General features: G+C 37.2%; 1 protein-coding gene across 8 annotated transcripts in view; it reads left to right on the forward strand.

Annotated features, from left to right (window-relative positions):
• The window catches only part of LOC141915448 (uncharacterized), a 134,488-nt gene that overhangs the window by 87,750 nt on the left and 27,476 nt on the right, over positions 1 to 19,262 (forward strand). For 7 of the 8 annotated variants that reach the window (XM_074806974.1, XM_074806976.1, XM_074806977.1 and 4 more), the window contains 5 exons: positions 1,364 to 1,403; positions 7,135 to 7,242; positions 8,676 to 8,791; positions 13,401 to 13,466; positions 18,026 to 18,163. In XM_074806974.1, the coding sequence (XP_074663075.1) occupies positions 1,364 to 1,403; positions 7,135 to 7,242; positions 8,676 to 8,791; positions 13,401 to 13,466; positions 18,026 to 18,163 (468 nt within the window). Of the gene's footprint in view, positions 1 to 1,363; positions 1,404 to 7,134; positions 7,243 to 8,675; positions 8,792 to 13,400; positions 13,467 to 18,025; positions 18,164 to 18,254; positions 18,906 to 19,262 lie in introns of those variants that run through there. The other variant, XM_074806980.1, reaches the window with a different exon arrangement.

A 19,262-nucleotide genomic window follows, 5' to 3' on the forward strand; every position in this document is an offset into this window, starting at 1 on the left:
TACATGGTCTCCAGGGGGTGTTTAGTAGCTGAATCATTAAGAATTTTCATATTATATTGTTACCTAGGCATATTTTGTAACAATCAATTGCATAATTGTAGTTAGTGACATGTTCTTTAAGGGGCATTGAATATTGAAATTTTCTGTTTGTAGAGCATTTCAAACTACTTCCAAAGTGGATGTGGTGTCCCTGGACCCCTAGTTTACTGAGTAGGTTTTACGAGATTGCCACCACAGTCATTTTGGTGTTTGACATGGCCATTTTAGGCTTGTTCCCACCCACTCAACAGTCTACAGTTGCAAACCAATGTTCTTATTACTTGATCTGTGGTTTTATGATTGGAGGCATCCTACCTCGGCAGGGATTCGAACCTGATGGCATTGCTACACTCAGCCACGGCCACTGGCTACACTCAGCCACACTAGACCGGGTGCGCAGGTACATGCGCAGCTATGCTGCGCAAAAACTTGCGGCACCAATCAGATTGCTCGTTGTATAATCACTGAGGTAAATTTCACGGAAGAACTAGAAATGGGAAAACCCGGGCTAAAATAAAACAGGATATCCGATTGGCTGATAATGACATCATCTAAGCTGCGCGTGGAGCTGTGTACTCGGTCTAGCGTGGCAGAGTTTCGTACCGTGCCAATCTCGATGCCATCAGGTTCGAATCCCTGCCCGGGGAGGATGGATGGAAGGAGGATGAGCCCTATTATTTTTTTTACCTATACAGGTCATTCAAGATGGCTGCCATAGTAATTTTGGTCTGTAAAAAAGCCAGAATTTTGGACCTTGTCTCCACTCAGTCTTTAGTTTCAGAACAATTTTCTTATTACTTGATCCGTCTACGGTCTACAGTTTTGTGATTTGAATGTGGATTATGTGGATTAAAGACATAAGCAGAATGAACTCTTCTATTTTTGATGTATGTAGGTCATCCAAGATGGCGGCCACAGTTATATCAGTGTCTGAAATAGCCAATTTGGAGTTAGTTACTGCTCTACATCGGAGATGGTTTCAGCAACAAAATTTTGAGAAATAGGCATTACGGACATTGTCTTTGCTCTGTCGTCTATTGTTTTTAGGACATTCATAAACAAATATCCTTATTTGATCAGTTTGCCCGTTGATGATGTCACTTCCGATTTAGGTTGGCAGACATTTATGGTCATTTTAAAGTCAGTTAGTTAGAAATTTCCTCGAAATCTGCTTTAGAGAAAGGGTGTCTTCATGTTGGTATTAAATCTGCTTAAGAATAGTAGCGTTGTTTTGCTGTGCCCTCTTAAGAAAATGCTCTCCATGCTGTTTGTGTGACATCACAATCATTTCACCACGTTTAATGATTGATTTATTGCATTGCAGGAACGATTAAAAGCTCAAAATTTGAATAAAGATGATCCTGGTAAGTGCAAAAACCTCTGTTGCTAGCTCATCAAATTCAAGATAACATCCGTTTACTGGCCTAATTAGAATCAAGATAGCTGACGGGTGGCCATTGTTGTTCACCGAATCAGCACCTTTACCACAATTCTAGGATCAACTGTGTTGATCCTTATAGAATGGTTCCAAGAGTAACTTTCTGTTAGCTCTGGGTGGCACAAATTGTAACCAATGGATATACACTGCTGATAATTTGTCATTAGACAGGAAATAGGATTTGGAATGGGATACTTGCAATGCTACAGTGGAAAGTGAGGATTCAACAGTAATCCGCCAGGATCGCTAGTGGCACTGGGTTACCGTGTTTCAATTTCTTTCAGCATTTCAATCAAATGCTAATTTATTTTTAGCCCACTTGGGACTTTAGTCCCAGCGGGCTATTGCGTTCACTTTTCGTCCGTCGTCCGTCGTCCGTCCGTCCGTAGACGGAATCCAGTTATGTTGGGAAGTTTTGAAGACGCTTCAAGGTAATGTCTTGATATTTGGGTTACACATGTATCTACCCTAGACACATCTTCAGCCCAAAAACTGGCCCCGTCAGAATCAAGATGGCCGACTAGCAGCCATTGTTGTTCGCCAAAATCAGCACTTTTTACACATTTTTGAACTTTTTGAGGGAAATTTTGAAGACGCTTTGATCAATAACCTTGATCTTTCGGATATATGTGAATCCCCCAGGGCCCATCAACATAACAAAAATTGGGTGGGTCGGACTCAAGATGGCCGTCCTATGACCTTTTTAGTGCCCAAAAATGTTAATTTGGGCCCGAATTCCGAGTCCTGTAGCTTCCTACTGGTTTGCCATTTCTCATTGCAATTTGATGGGTATTCTATGGAAAGGGATGTTTTATACCTGAGACAGGTATTTTTCATCAGCCAATTATGACGCAATAGGTGGCCATCTTTGTGTCACCAGTACTCATTCGTAAGTGGGAAAAAGTTTTTCCACATTATATTGATACCTAAGCGTATTTTGCTACCACAATCAATTAGAAAGTTGTAGCTCATAACGTGTTCTATGATTGTGGTGAGTTTCAAGGTAATTGGATTTCGTATATGGCCACCAGGGGGCGTTGAATAATACAATATTTTAGCATTTCTTTATTATATTCGTACCTATGCATATTTTGTAACCACAATCAATTGGAAAGTTGTAGCTCATGACATCATCTATGATTGTTGCGAGTTTTAAGGACATTAGTTTGTCTATATGGTCACCAGGGGCCGTTGAATAGTAGAATAACTTAGCATTTCCTTATTATATTGGTACCTAAGCATATTTTGTTACCATGATCGATTGCAAAGTTGTAGTTCATGACATGTTCTATGATTGTGGTGAGTTTCGAGGTCATTGGGTTTTGAATATGGTCACCAGGGGGCGTTGAATACTAGAATGACTTAGTATTTCCATATTAAATTGGTAACGAGGCATATTTTGTTATCACAATCATATACAAAATCGTAGCTGCTGACATGTTCTATGATTGTGGTGAGTTTCAAGGTCGTTGGTTTTTGTAAATGGTCACCAGGGGGCATTGAATATTGAAATTGTTAGATTGTTGAGCATTTGAAACCACTTCCCAAGTGGGCATGGTGTCCCTGGACCCCTAGTTTACATTAGTTAATCAATTTTCAGTGAAATCTATAGGCCTACCATTGACTGAGTGAGAAAGCATATCTTATATATTAATCCGATAAAGTGTTTGATAATCCTTTCACCCTGAAATATCATGGTCAAATTCATCGGAAATGAATTTGATTTTCATTATGCCTTCTGGTTGGTGCTGGTATTCCATTGATATGGAAAGTTTGGTCTATCAGCTGTTAGCCGTTCAGAAGTACTTGGAGAAAATGAGCAAAATTTCAGTGAATTTTTCCCCATTTTACTTATTAATGTTTGACCTTGTTTCTCCATAATGAGGTCACTGGGAGAGCAGAACAAACTTAGTATCGATTGTTCTGCCATGTGTTAGAAACATGGTTAAAACCCATTACCATGTTGAAGATGCTTACTATACAATGATGTTTTGCACCAAGATTCAGTGATGAAAATCTTCCGGGGGAACGTGGATTTCCGTGGAAATTTTCATGATTCCCATTTTTATCATTCTTGAGATTGATGAAGATCAGTTAAGAAAATGATTGGAGGTTAAGGTCTTGGGGAAAAGTTGAGAGTTAGATCGTAGCACACTTAAAGAACTGACTGTAAAAGCATCTTATAAAACTGGTGCTACGATCTCTGAAATATCTTATACAACATCATCGTGAAACATCGCTGTTGTCTAGACCTGCGGTACAGATCAATGATAATAGCGCTGGGTGGGAAATCTATATTTAGAATCTGTGGTTGCTCGCTTCAATTCATTCAACAAAGCATAGCCTATGTGCTCAATAAAAGTAGTCATTGTTTTAATTCAGGCACAGTGTGCTTGTCTTGAGTGATAGAAAAGAAAATTATTGATGGGGGCTCCTCTTGGGATTCAACTAGTTATTGACAAGTGCATTTAAGCATGAACATGTTCTAGTGATTTGGATATTGCCCAAGCAATCCTTTTCATTTACCTTGGAATTATGGTCCTTTATTGAGGTATTCAAAGGAAGATTTGAAATGCTTTAATTATTCAATCAATTATCCTGGCCTTTCATAAGGGCCCATCAGCATGAAAAAGAATTTGGACAATCTGACTCAAGATGGTCGTCCTGTGACCTATTTTGTGCTCAAATTGATAGTTGATATTTATTTATCCCCTGTCTGAGAATACATTTCCTCACATGGAATTAGGATCACCCATCTTTTATGGACTTTTGCTTTAGCGAAGTCCTTTTTGCTATGGCATATGACACTTTCTTCCTTTGGTGCGAAATAACTTGCGAACGAGGCTTAGTTTCTCTTCGGAACATTCAAAACATTCGATGCAATGGAGACTTTCATCAGAATACGTTGCTCATTTATCAATTTAACGTTATTTATTTGTTGTTGGAACTACACATGCGCTGATACGTATATTCATGTTTCACATACGTGTGCTTCACACAGATTCACTGCTATGTGGTGTATTGATCGGTGCATGTATATGAAAAACGTGCAGTCAGTTTGCCAGGAAACTGCAAGTGATTTGACTGCGCACCACCGTGGTAAACACAAACGGCAAGCGCGCATATTCTTAATTTTAAAAATATGGTGAAGCCTATAATGAAATCTTTATGAATTATAAATGCTTTAGAGTATATAACTGAAATGTAATTATACCCTCCCCCTGGAGTCTGGTTGTCCATCATCCGTTTGTGGACAAAATCTTGTCCGGAGATCTAAACCACTGGCTCTCTTTTCTTGTTACTTGGCATGTTGATCTCAAAATGTAGTTTTGTATCTGAGTTTTATTCTGTAATTGGATCCAAGATGGGTGACTGGCCGCCGTATTTGTTTTCTCGGATGCTCAATAGGGCCTACATGAAAAAGATGGTGTCAGATAACATTTAAATGAAGCAGATTTGATAACGAAAGTGTGTTGCAGATATGTAGTTGGTGGAATGATAAGCCCCTGTGCAAAGTTTCTAGCTCACATGATATTCCATGTGGCCAACGAGGGGTACTGAATATATATAAAAAAGTGTCGACTTCGGATATGTTGTAAACAACATATTTCATTGTCTCCCTGATGGGGATTGGGGCACGTGAGATTTACACCCTTATTGAAAATGCAGGTTATGGGTCATCAAATATATCCGCCAGGGCAGCCATCTTGAATTCTTGATGGATTTTCATCAAATTTTTGCGAATTCCAAATGCTCATTGCTGGTGAGAATATAATTATTTCACATCGCCAGCATAGGTATGGTTTCATTTTAATACCCGGTGATTGTTTTGATTGACATTGAAGTGTAAGCGAACATTCACACGGCCTCATGTACGCGCTGAGTGCTAGTTGCGCACACACGCTCGTACTACTACAGTTTACAATACTATATAGTGTTTCTGTCATAACGCTGCTTGCTGGCGCGTGCACGTTTGACATGAAAATAAGCTTTCATTTAAACTATTATAGCAGAAGATGAGCGCTGTGTTTTTGTTTGATAGAATTTGTAATAAGTTGTAATTTCTTGTGACCTGAAAATGCTTAGCAGCAAACTATAGGTATAGGGCGAGGTCTGAATATTTTAGTGGTAATAAAACAATCTATTGATATACGCCGATATTAAATTACGGTGCCCCGTATGTTTCTTAGCATTGCGGTCATACATTGGAAAGGATTGTCAAGACTATTTAGCCACCCTCTGATTTGTGATCATATGAATTTTATTAGCTCCAGTTTTTAAGGTAAACCTCACTATGCCCATGAGCAATTTATTTCACCAAGGGATCATTCATTTATAACGTTCGCATAAAATTTGAAATTTTCAACCCCCCCTCCCCCTCTGTACGCAAAATCGACCATTTTTTCATATACATTAAGCATTACAGTACGCAATTGCACTGACCCCCTCCCCCTCCGCTAATGCGTACGTAATAAATGAATAACCCCCAATTACTAAGCGTTCCGACGTAGAGCCAACGGTACTGGGAATAATCTTGAATTTGGTTTCCGGAGATATTATAGCTAGGTGCTGGCAACACTGAACTTAAACCAAATTTTAGATTGTTGAGCATTTCTAGCCACTTCCTTAGTTGACATGGTGTTCCTAGACCCCTAATTTGATCTCATCACCAGAGGGAGTTGAATATTGAATTATAGGCCCTATGCATTCTGTCTATTTTTACTGGTACTCATGCATAATTTTAATCGCAATCATTATGACATATTCTATTATTGTGGGTTTCGAATTCATTTGTTTTCTATATGGTAACCTTGGAGCATAGAATAGCCGAATATTTTGATATTTTCATACTGTATTGGTACCTATGCATATTTTGTTGCCTGTCATTTGCAAAATTGTAGCTCGTGGCATGATTGTGGTGAGACTCAGGGTCATTAGTTCAAATCATTAGTTGATTTGGTTTTTGGGAGGAATATTTTTATTTGCACTACAGAAAATATCATTGACAAGTTCAGGGAAAAAAGGTTTTCTCAAATCGGATGGATGACCTCGATATGCTAATTCAATCAAATTTTATTCTGCAAAAAAATGTCAAATCCAATTCAATTTTACTTCATTGAACAAGCTTAAAATGCAATTAGATTTTATTTTATTGAGCAAATTTCAGAAAATTCAATTCTTTTCCGCATTCAAATCAATAAGACCTAGGGAAATGATTTATCTGAGGTGTTTGTTCCTGCCAGCTCCAGTCGCTGTCTGAGCTACTTATGAAAACACGATTGAATTGTGTAAATTATTAGCCTGAGATTGACTAGTCTAGAACTGGGAGTGTATTTGGACAAATTTAACCCACAGAATGCATCATTTGCCATTTTATGAAAAGCTGACAGGCTGGCCATTGTGCCCCTTGTTTAGCTTTTCGAACACCTTCCCAAGTGGGTGTAGTCTCCCTTGACCCCCTAATTTTCCAAGTGTGAACAATAAGAGCATAATTTGGCAAAATATGGTGACTAATCCTATTGCTTTAGGAATATCACGTAATCTGATTTTTATCTCATCCTAATTAAGCCTTGGCTATTTGAGAATGTTATAAAGCTGCACTTGATTCACTTAAATGTACGCTGGTATAACACATCATGTGATAATTTGAATTTTAGGTCCTCCAACTTTAAGAATCAGTCGCATTTCTGGATCGAATGATTCTACAATGATGGGCCAAGGCTCGTCATTTCGTGATCAGCAAAAGACAGGTGATAAAGATGAAGGTAAAACTAGCTATACTTTTAGTTATTTTATAAACTGCATATCATTAGGCCACAAGTAATTAATTAGTTGTTTCTTAACCTGTGAAAAGTTCCAACCCTATGTAGGTATGCGGAAAACACAACTCAAGATACAAAAAAAAAAAAAAATTCCTTACAAAGAATAACATGAGTTAAAATTGCATATCAGTGTTCTCACTGAGGGGTTACGTGACCTCATTTGTACGTGTCGTCAATTTATAGCCACCAGTAGTAGTATGTATAGTGAGAAAAAAGCGTTGTGTCTCGAGTGTCTATACTCAATACAGTCATCCGGATATCGCAGTGTGCAGCGCACTGTTCACTTATTCAGGGGTTTCGACCTCTACTGCTTGAGATGCTGATTGTTAGTGAAATGTGGATGTGCCGCATTGGAAGTAGACATTACTTTTCAAAATATGGTGATCGTTTATGATGTGCTCAAAATGACTCTAAGTGCTCGGAAAACGTTTTTAATTTCAAAGATTTTTCTGCTATCATAACAGAACCACCAACTGTTGTGGCGGTTGACCAGCCATTTCTTCTCTCAAGGAACTGTTCACTTTAATTAATCTAAATAAGATAAAGTTTTTTGTATACGTACGGGAAACTTATTCCAAAAATACAGAATATCCTGCCTACTTGGCAGAATTCTAAAGACTGACCACACCTCTCAATATCTATTAATTTATATACAATTTATCTCCATACTAAGACAACGGTAACTCACAACATCTTCATTAAATTTTCCACAAAACAATTAAGTACCTTACATATTATATATCACACTTAATAACAGCTAATATCGAGCTAATCGGCCAATTTATATCTCTATTTTCAAACATTAAATAAATATTCATATTACAATATTCTGATGGGAGACCGAAGATTCGGCCACTTTCTAACCTACTTACTTAACATACAGAAATGGTAGGAAATTTGATTTCACACATCAATTTCAATGACAAGGCCTACAAATACAGCATAAAAGTTAATTATATGATATCTACGAAAGCAAACTTACCTAAATAAGATAAAGTTTTTTGTATATAGTTTTTTGTACAAAAATACAAAATATCCTGCCTACTTGGCAGAATTCTAAAGACTGACAACACCTCCAGGAAGTCAATCATGATTTTACAAACACCCATAGAGGGTGCCAGTATACAGTAAATAATTTTCACTCTATCAAACTCCAAATGACCCACAGTGCGGGTCACACGTGAAGAAAGGGGTAAAAAAACTTTCCTTATTCAAACACCGTATGAAGACAACATTTTTAACGCGCGCATCATTATGAGCATTGATATGATGTCACTAGTGAATAAAAGTGTGTGTAGTTTGAGGATCAGGCACGTGCTTGAGATGTTGACTGTTGCTATGAGACTCCTTTTGCTCCTTTTGTATTTTCTTCACAGAACCTGAAAAATGTAAATTTCTGGATCCTGATCAAGATCCAAGAATAAGTCAAGCAATCCAGGCTCGACGGAAACGGAAAGAACGTAGGCCAACTGGGAAAGTGGATCCTTCAGATGTAAGTTAAATCAATGATGAGATGGAATCCTAAATGTGTATGTAAAATAAGGCAGCAGGCCGATTGTTGTGTCTGCCTACCCATCCAGGCACGCTGGTGGGTGGATGGTCGGTCGGTCGTGACTTCGGGCGGGCTGACATGTAGATATAGTGCCCACTACATGCAGTCTTCAGTTTTTTGGTTTACCTTTGTCAGCAGTATGAAGTTGGCATCGAGCCAATTCATGTAAAATCACGGTACGTTTTTTATGTGAGCATTTGTTTCATTGGTTCTCGGCTTGAACGACGTATAATCAATGCGATTGAAGACATGGTGAACCTCCGTCGTTGACATTGTCAACTTAGTTAAACAGTTGTACATTATACACTACCATATAGTGATGCTGTAACGCTGCTTGCTGGCGCGTGCACTTTTATAGCATAAGATGAGCGCTGTGTTTTATGTTTGATAGAATTTGTAATAAATTGTAATTTCTTTTGACCTGAAAATACTAAGCAACAAACTATAGGTATAGGTCGAGGTCTGAATATTTTAGTGGTAAAATCCAGCATTTAAAACGATCTACTTACATACGCCGAGTTTTTACAGTACCAGTATTTTAGCTTCCGCGGCCATACATTGGAGGAGGTTTCCAAGACTCAATATTCAGCCACCCTCTTATTGGTGACATATGAATTTTATTTTAGTATTTTTCATATTGTGAAAAATATTTTTTCAAAATATGAAATAGCTTTCCTGCCTACCTGTACCCTATGAAATTTTGGATGTGTTACCGTAAACAAATGTATATCTTGGGTCTCATTTGACTACAAAATAATTTTTTGGGAAAGATAAAATACAAAATAAACTTTTAGAACTTTAATGTCACAGATTAAAAAGATTTTTCAATCAATGCCCTTGCTCCAAACAACCTCTAGCTTTTTCAAGGTAAACCACACTTTGCCCATGGGCAATTTATTTATAGATTGCACTTCAGAACTATCTGAAAAGGGATCTCGGCGCATTACCCTGTTCAAAATTTGGTCCAGAGCTGCCAACCGTTCTGATTTATCCGTAAATGTTCTGGAATATCGTGTAAAAATACGGCGTTCGGCTTTTAGAAGAATTGTTACGGATTTTTATTCACCTGAGAATACTGAAAAAATTTGATAAGTTACGGAAAACTTAATCGTTTTTGTGGCTAATTGCATCGTTTTTTCTTAAATCTCTGAGAATCACTCTAGTCAACTCAAATTATGCTCTCAATATGACGCTGTACTGGTGCGTCATCTGTATTTAATTATCTGAAGATGGCGCACTAGTACGGTGTCAGAAAATGGGAGCACAAATTTTGTCCCTAGTAATTTGCCCTAATACAGATTTTGAAGACCTCAATACTGATTTTTAAAACGTCTTCTGGTTTGGAAATTGGGAAAAGTTTTGAAAATACTGACAAAACTTGGACATTTGTTCAGCAAAAGATGAAATCTAGGTTGGCAGCTCTGCTGGTCGATGTCATTCAAATTATGACCATGTTCTAGTTTTTAGCCCACATGGGACTTTACTCCCAACAGACTATTGCATTCGCCTGTTTCCATCGTCCGTCCGATTGTCCGTAGACAGCATCCAGATATTTTGAGAAGTTTTGAAGACGCTTCAATGGATTGTTTTGATCCTAGGTTTATACATGTATCTACCCTAGATATATCTTCAGCCCAAAAAGTGGCCCGTCAGAATCAAGATGGCTGAGTGGCAGCCATTGTTGTTTGCCAAAATCAACACTTAACACATTTTTAGCATTGGTTGACGTCTATGACGTCATGCCAATGCTAGTAAAATGGATCGAAAATAGTAGTACGAAAAAATAGCGCCGACTCTTCTGAAACCCGTATGTGATCGTGCGGGAACGCCTTTACTAAAGTTAAAACCATTTCATGATGACACGAAACATCGAACGGTAAACGGTAGGCTACCACCATGATACAATATCACCAATAAAGATATATTTTATTCAATTTTACCAGAGTTGTTTATTGGAGGAAAATATCATTGTTAAGTACGCCGAGAACAACCATGTTGTATTATCAATCAGTTGACTGACATTGTAAAATTCGATTCGGCTATATTCTTATATAAGATTATATAAGACTCAGCAGAGATTCGCTTTGTAATGCGCGCCGGGAAAAAATACCTTTTATTATCTTTTCCATGCGTTAAACAACAGTGATTGAATTTACGCGTTGTTTGTCGTAAATTGCAATATTGCGATGGTTATTTGCCGCTGCTGTAGTTTTTTTGAATCAAATCGAGCAGCCTCGGTAGCTCAGTGAGATAAGGCGTGATGCTGTTGAATCCACTATCAATGCTGAGTTACAAGTGGGTTCGAGTCCTGCTGGCTGCGAACAGTGTGCGGGCAACACTTCAAAGGCCGTACCTTCGTGAGGTTAAATAATCAATCCAATAGGAATAGTCTCGGGAAACCAAGATCCAAACGACGTACGTAAAGCCAAACAATCAAAAAGACAAACAAACAATCATCAGCCGGCCTCAGTGACACCAACGCCGGCATTGCTCTCTGCGTACATGCATCAGAGCTTGGAGCTCTAAGATCAGAGGGTCTTGCAATTGCATTCAGAAAAATGGTTCTGTTTTTGTTTTCATTATTCAGTGGGGCCTAACATTTCATGCGTAAAAATGGGTTTTTGTATCCAAATCTTGATTGATATAAATATCTTCGCTGGGACATGATGGAAAACATCAGAATAAACTAGTTTCGTCTTTTTAACAGAATCGCATTAATGACGTTTAACAGTACAAATAGCCTAGGCTAAATCGTTCGGCAGAAAATAAATTCATTTTCAGGAATAGAATCGTACCAGACAAACAGACCTTTAAGGCTAAACAAAAATGATTCCTTGTTTCTCCGCAGCGGCCGGGTCATTTTTGTAAAATATGATAAATTTATAAACAGTTCATTTCTATAGCGGCCGGGTCTGTTATGGTAAAATTGATCACGATTTAAAAAAAAGTAATGTATAGGGTAGATAGGCGGCCGGCCGGGTCAACATTTAAGCTCAGCAGAGCGGAGAAACAAGGTATCAATTTTTTTAGCCTAAGTCTGTGGTCCTCCCAATCAACATCGTCATAGAAGATTTGCCGGCAGATGTAAAACATTATAACCACTTAATACCACAGTATAATTTACCAATGCTTCAAGGCCCATGGGCCTCTTGTTGAAGTTTTCAAGGGAAAATGAGCATAAAAAAGAACTGGATTGATCGGACACAAAATGGCCGTCATGTGACCTTTTTGTGCCCACAAATGTCATTTATGCCCTGAATTCCGAGATCTCTAACTTTGTATGGTTGGCTATATTTTGTTAAAATTTGTGATGGTTATACTTTTAGAAGGGCTCTTAAACATATCAGACATATTCTTTGATCAGTGAAGTGTGACGCACGTGGTAACCATCTTAGTGTCATTAGTAGATAGAAAAAGGTTTTTTGAGGAAAATATCGACAGCATTTAACTTTGTAGTTTTGATATTTGCTCAGTAGTATCACTGTCGTAATATTCATCTCCTTATGTGGAACTGGTGTTACCCAGGTTTTTGTTCTCGCCACCAGGGGAGTTAGATATTGAATGACATACAATTTGTTTATTTATATTGGTACCTATATGCGTATTTTGTAACTACAATTAATTACAAAGTTGTAGCGCATGACATTTTCTTTGATTGTTGCGAGTATCAATGAATTGGTTTCAATATATTATCAGGGGGCGTTGAATGTTGAAATTGTTGGAAAGTTGAGCAAGTAGGCATGGTGTCCCTGGACCTTAGTTTATTTGGAACGCATATCCTCCTTTGAACATCTGCCAAGAAAAAAGAAACCACTTCCCTAGTGGGCATGGTGTCCTTGGACCTTAGTTTATTTGGAACACATATCCTCCTTTGAACATCCGCCAAGAAAAAAGTTTTGTATTCAGCAATCACAATTTAACAAAAACAAATTTTCATCTTAATGTATCTGCAGAAATCCATGAAATTGATGTTAAAACCTGTCCTTCAAGCATCTAGAATATGAAATCGATTCAAAATTTATCAGTTTTTGGGCCATATATTATAATTTGTGAAGCTGCTGCGCCAAGCCCGTTGGGGCTTTTGTTTCTATTCAAATGAGAGCACCTAATTCGGATGGCATTCAATTCAGACAAAATCTTCCAGTGCCAGGTGATCTGAATTAACCTTTAACCTGCCCGAAGCTATAGTTGTCTGTGTGCCACATGATTTGCATGATAATGAAATTAACTAATTAAATCTTTTTTACTTCCAAACCATTGGATATAGGGAATTGAAACTTCATAAAGCTGTAGTTTACAGTCATAGCTATAGAAATATGCAAAGATTTGGAAAATGGCATTAGTGTCGCATATGGTACTAGCTAAAAAATCAGCTCATTTCTTTAAAAATCACTACAGTTGGCAGTGAATTTGGGTCTGCAGTGGCTTGATGAACCCTAATCTTTAGCTAACCTTAATCTTCTAGGTCATGCCATATGACAACATAGCTTGCTATATATTGCCTTGTTGCCTTGTAATCTACATCATGAAAATGTTTTTTTTGTTTTAGTTACCATCGACTGAAGGAGAAAAAGATAAAGAAACTAAAAATGATGGGAAAGATTCCGAAGATAAGGTATGGAGCATCTTCCACAGATGAATTTAAATTTAAACAATGTTTTATGCAATCATTCACTTGATGTGTATGCACTAGTTTCAGAACAGAATGTAACTTTACTCATCTAAGAGTAAAAGTTCTCTGGATATGTCCATAAAATCAAGATTTTTAGACTATTACAGAGCTGCCAACCATCCTGTTTTCGCCGGGGCTTGTCCCGGTGACACGGCACTTGTCACAGTGTTCCTGACAGTATTAAATTGTACCGGTTTTTAATATATTGAGAGAAATCCTGGAGAATTTTCGAGTGTCCCGTTTTTTCCTGCTGCGTGTATCTATACATAGTTCTGTTTAACTATTAGGCCTATGTATGTTTTCATCTACAAGCGAATGAGGTCAGGCATCTATATCGATCAATTCAACTTCCCTGGATATAGTGTGCAGCGTGTACCGGTGAGCGCGTGCGTTGAACAATCATGGCGTCGTTGTCATTGTCTGACACGGATAATGATGCTCAAGTTGTAAAGAAGCGGAAATGTCAATATCGGAAGGAATACTCAAGTGAATTCCCAGTGTTAGTGCAATCTAACAAAGGGGATGAATACATAAGGTGCACTGTCTGTGACTCCGATATTACTATTTCACACGGAGGACGGAGGACGCGATGATTGCCGCCGGCATGTTTAAACTAGACGGCATGTTGAAACATCAATCGTTTAGAAAAATCTTTCGAAATTAACGGATATGGGTTTCTATGGATCTAATCAGAGCTGAATCTTTGTTTTGTGGAACACAACATTCCTTTGGCTGCTCCTGATCATTTTGGTAAGTAGGCCTATAGGCCTATTATAGTTCTTGTCTATTTTGAGTGAACGAAATGATTTTGAAATCAATCTGAATCTGATTTCGTGAAATGAAATCTTATTTTGTTTTAAAATTATCAATCAATGCGGGGTGTGACCGGACGACACAGCGGTTTGAAGAGTGCCTAATATGCCATCTAACTGGCTTTCCATGAACCTTATATAGCTTGCAACACTTGACATTTTGTTTCGTGTTGATTCACCAGATATGCTCGTGTAGAAATGGATCTAGCCCAGCACGCCCATTAATGTAAAAAAGCTAATGTAAACAAATTTTCATCAGCGTCATCCGGCTCATATAATGTAATCTACTATAAACAGCCGATATTACGGAGATATCCTATTGACCACAGATTTTCAAAACCAACCAGAAACATTCTATTTTAGCCCAGGGAAGCATATTAAACCATATACCGTAAAAACTGGCGTATAAGTCGAGTTTTTAATCCTTGATTTTACCATTAAATTATTGACCTCGACTTATATGCCGAGTACAGTTTTCAGTACTTTCAGGTCGCAAGAAATATTGATTCTACCCGACAATGAAAACAGTGTTCATCTTCTCACTGCTATAACAGTTTGAATAATTACTCATGATAAATAAAGTTATTTAATGAAAAAACTTCTTTCATTTTGACACTGCTTCATTTAAAACGATGTATTCAAATATGTGCGCTCATAGCAGCGCTTAATACATTAGCCCATATATAGCGTGTGACTCACACTACTATATCACTGTATGGTAGTGTATTATACCTGAATGTGTGTGTAACAGTCTATTGATTAACACACAGCGGCAATCAGGCTGACATCCATTGAAGGCTCACATCGTTATCAAAACAAACTATTCAATATAATGATACAAGTAATTATTCTTCTAAGAGAAGGACTTATAAGCCGGATATATCTTAAAATCATGAAATGTAGGTCTAAAAATCGACATCGACTTATACGCTGCATAGACTTATATGCCGGTTTTTACGGTAGAAGACTAAGAAACGGATAGCTACTGAAATAATATTTTTTCAAAATAAACTCTGAAAAATCTGAGGGTTTAAGATTTTAAAACTCCGCATTGAACGAGAATTTCAATACAGCAGATAATATGTTGTGACAGCAAATTATTACTTTTCTGAATAAGATATATTTCAAATTCAAATCTGTTTTATATAATTAAATAAAGAGGTTAAATTTCATATTTTTTTAGGTTCTCTTCTAAGGGCAATGTTCCCTTCAAATTCAAAAGTCAGAGATATGAATAGCAACTTTTCATGTGGAAGAACAAAGGCTGAATACATTACAAAGGAGTTGGCCAAAGATTCACAAGCAACTTTAATTGACTGCATGCAAAGTGGTACCTTTTCCATAGGCACTGATGGCTCAAATGACAAAGGACAGAAAGAAAAAGTTTACCCAGTTGTCGTGAATAGAATTGCTGATGGAGTAATTAAAAATGAAACATTGGCACTTGTGGACTGTGTAGGTCATTCAACTGGTGAGAATATTGTTAGAATTATTAATTAAACTCTAAATTCTAATGACATTTCACTTAAAAATTGTTTGGCCTTTTCTGCTGATAACACTAACACAATGGTAGGTACCAACAAAGGTGTGTATGGTCGGTTACTTAGACAAATTCTAAATTTGTATTTAGCCGGCTGTATTTGTCATAGGTTACATCTGGCTGCCAATTGGGGTTGTAAAGAATTACCGATAGATGCAGATGCTTTCTTTGTGGCTATAAATAATTACCTTGAAAAAATGTCTGACGGTTTACGAGAATTTGAGGAATGTCAGAAAAGTAGAGGTACACCTGTAACCAAAGTGCCCAAACATGTACCAACCAGATGGTTGTCTTTAGAGCAAACCGCAACTTGGGTACTAGAACAATGGTATCCTTACTAGATTTTTCTTTAAAAAGCAGACTGATACTGATTCCCAAGAAGCAGCTAAGATTGCTGCAACAAAAGGCCACAAGAATAAAGCTATGGTAAACTTACAATCATACACTACAAGGTTATACCTTCATTTCCTTACATTTGTGTTGGAAAAGTTTAATAATGTGAATCAAACCTTCCAATATGAGAAACCAATGATTCACGTTCAGTGGGGAATTTTAATGAAATTTGTTGAAGAATTACTTGTTTGTTTTGTTAAACCTGCAGCTACGCTATACAAACTCGTCTCTGAGGTAGACTTCAATGCAGCTTACAATATTAAAGCTCACAAGGATATTATGGTAGGGTCAAATTCGAGAAAGTTCATTGAGGCCAAGAAGATAAGTGCTGACAAGCAAAAATCATTTGAGAATGTCATAAAATTTCATCAGACTGCATGTAACTATTTGATAAAAAAGATACCAGCTATGTCTGATAAATTACTTATTCATGCTAAGGTAGCTGATGTGTCAAAAAGGGACTGTGCTAGTTTCAATTCTTTGTCCTCGTTTATCCAGAAGTATCCTGTATTGTTACCCGGTAGCTGTGGTATTGATGAAATTGAATCAGAATTTAATCTGTATCTGGTGGAAGCAACTTGCCAAAATTACCTCCCATAGATGATGTAAATCATCGTAATGATTATTTATGGTCTCAGATTGGTAAGACAGTTGATGAAGCCACAGGGGCTCTAAAATATGCAATGTTGGCTCAGGTTATGTTAGGTATTATGTGTATTCCAAATAGTAAGAGTAAAGCCTGAGAGAGGCTGTTTAGCTTAGTTCGGAAAAACCTAACCAATTTTAGAAGTTGCATGTCAGTCAGTACTTTAGAAAGTCTAATGATCCTAAAGCAAAATGAAGGTGTCTGTTATAAAAGAAAATGTTCATCTGCATTAATTAAAAAAGTAAATTTGCCACATTCCGTGGGCTTGGTGGTGATGATGATGATGATGCTTGATGCAAAGTTATTAACTACAATGTAATAATTCGCCTGTACGCAAAAAACAAATATTTTGTAATTTGTTGAAATTAACTAGGTTACTTCTATTCTTAGTTATGAAAAAATGGAAGTCTGCAACCAATTCTTGTTATAATTTTCAATAAAAGTTGTGTTCAGAAACTCAGAAATGCATTTGTTTGTCAAATTGTTAGTTAAAATTGTTAGTCCCTGAGTGTCATCAAATTGTCCCTGATTTTTTTCTTTCGTAAAATTTTGTCCCTGAGAGTATATGATAAGTCCTTGGCACTATGCTCATACATGAATGTCCCCGAGAAATGTGTCTGGTCCCTGAAAAAAATTTTTTATGTCTGAAAGGAATTTTCAAGGTTGGCAGCTCTGCTATTAGGATTGTTCTCAGAACAGCGCAAATTTGTTGAGAAAAATTAGGGGAGAGCAGGGGTAAGGGCGTAGGTCATGTTCATCAGCGATCGGTACTTGTGAGAACCATAATTGCGCAGCTTAGATGATCATCCCGTTTTATCAATTGAGTCCACATGACTTATTGTTTAGTATTTACTTGTTGTGCAAACTTGAAACTGGTTGCCACTGGTAGTCCAGATATTGAAGAAATTCTTTTTGAGTGCTGTCATCAAAATAAACCTGTCACTTAACACGTGTTTTGTTGTTTGCGCATTCATTCCTTCCTGCACATCAACCATCAGCAATGGATGCAACATTTTTAGTAGTTCCGATTTCAAAGTGAAGGTTTCATACACTATGTTGCTTTTAATGTAAAAATTGGAATTTATATATCTGTATGCTTTTGTTATTACAGTCTTCGGAAAAAGGTTCTCGGTATAACACATTGTCTGCCAGTTTAGATCATAGTCACGACCGACCATCTAGTCCATATTCACGCTCTTCCACTACTGCATCGGTGCTACCATCTGATAAAGATTCAGATTATAAAAAAGTAAGTTTCACTCGTTATCAGTATATGTTTGTGAATCGTGATACATACATCATAATGCTATCCAGGGGCTAGTTGCTCAAAAATTTTTTAGCATTGGTTGGACATCATGCCAATGCTAGTAAAATGGATCGAAAGTCGTAGTTGAAAAAAAAAGCCGACGCTTCTCATTTTCATAGTAAATTCAAATTGAAACTCCGTTAATCATTAGACACAGCTGAAATAGATTACTTAGGATTAATTAAGTAACAGTAGGCCTACTCATGACTGAAACCCGGCGACGTAAGTTATAGGATCGTGCAGGAATGCCTTAGTGAAAACCATTTCATGAGGAATCGAAATATAAAATCCCGCGGAAATGTTAAACGGTACCGACTAGCCATCATACGATATCACCAAATAAGGTAAATTATTTTTGCCTTCTTCATGACGTAGTCATCTTTAGAAAGGGATGTTTTTTACCTGAGACAGGTATTTTTGATCTGCCAATTATGAGGCAATTGGCAATTGTAGGTGGAAATAGTTTTTCCACATTATATTGATACCTAACCATATTGTGTTAGCACAATTGATTGGAAAGTTGTAGCCTATAATGTGTTCTATGATTTTGGTGTGTTTCAAGGTCATCGGTTTTTGTATATGGCCACCAGGGGCCATTGAATGATACAATAACTTAGTATTTCTATATTATATTTGTACCTATGCATATTTTGTTACCACAATCGATTGCAAAGTTGTTGCTCATGACATCGTCTATGATTGTGGTGAGTTTTAAGGACATAAGTTATTATATATGGTCACCAGGGGGTGTTGAATAGTAGAATAACTAAGTATTTTCTTATGATATTGGTACCTAGGCATATTTTGTTACCATGATCAATTGCAAAAATTTAGTTCATGACACGTTCTATGATTGTGGTGATTTTCAAGTTCATTGGGTTTCGCATATGGTCCAGGGGGCGTTGAATAGTAGAATAAGTATTTCCATATTAAATTGGTAACAAGGCATATTTTGTTATCACAATCAATTACAAAATCGTAACTGCTGACGTGTTCTATGATTGTGGTGGGTCTCAAGGTCATTGGTTTTTGTATATGGTCA

Source organism: Tubulanus polymorphus, chromosome 1 (genome assembly GCF_964204645.1).
Source record: "Tubulanus polymorphus chromosome 1, tnTubPoly1.2, whole genome shotgun sequence".
Classification (NCBI taxonomy): domain Eukaryota; kingdom Metazoa; phylum Nemertea; class Palaeonemertea; order Tubulaniformes; family Tubulanidae; genus Tubulanus; species Tubulanus polymorphus.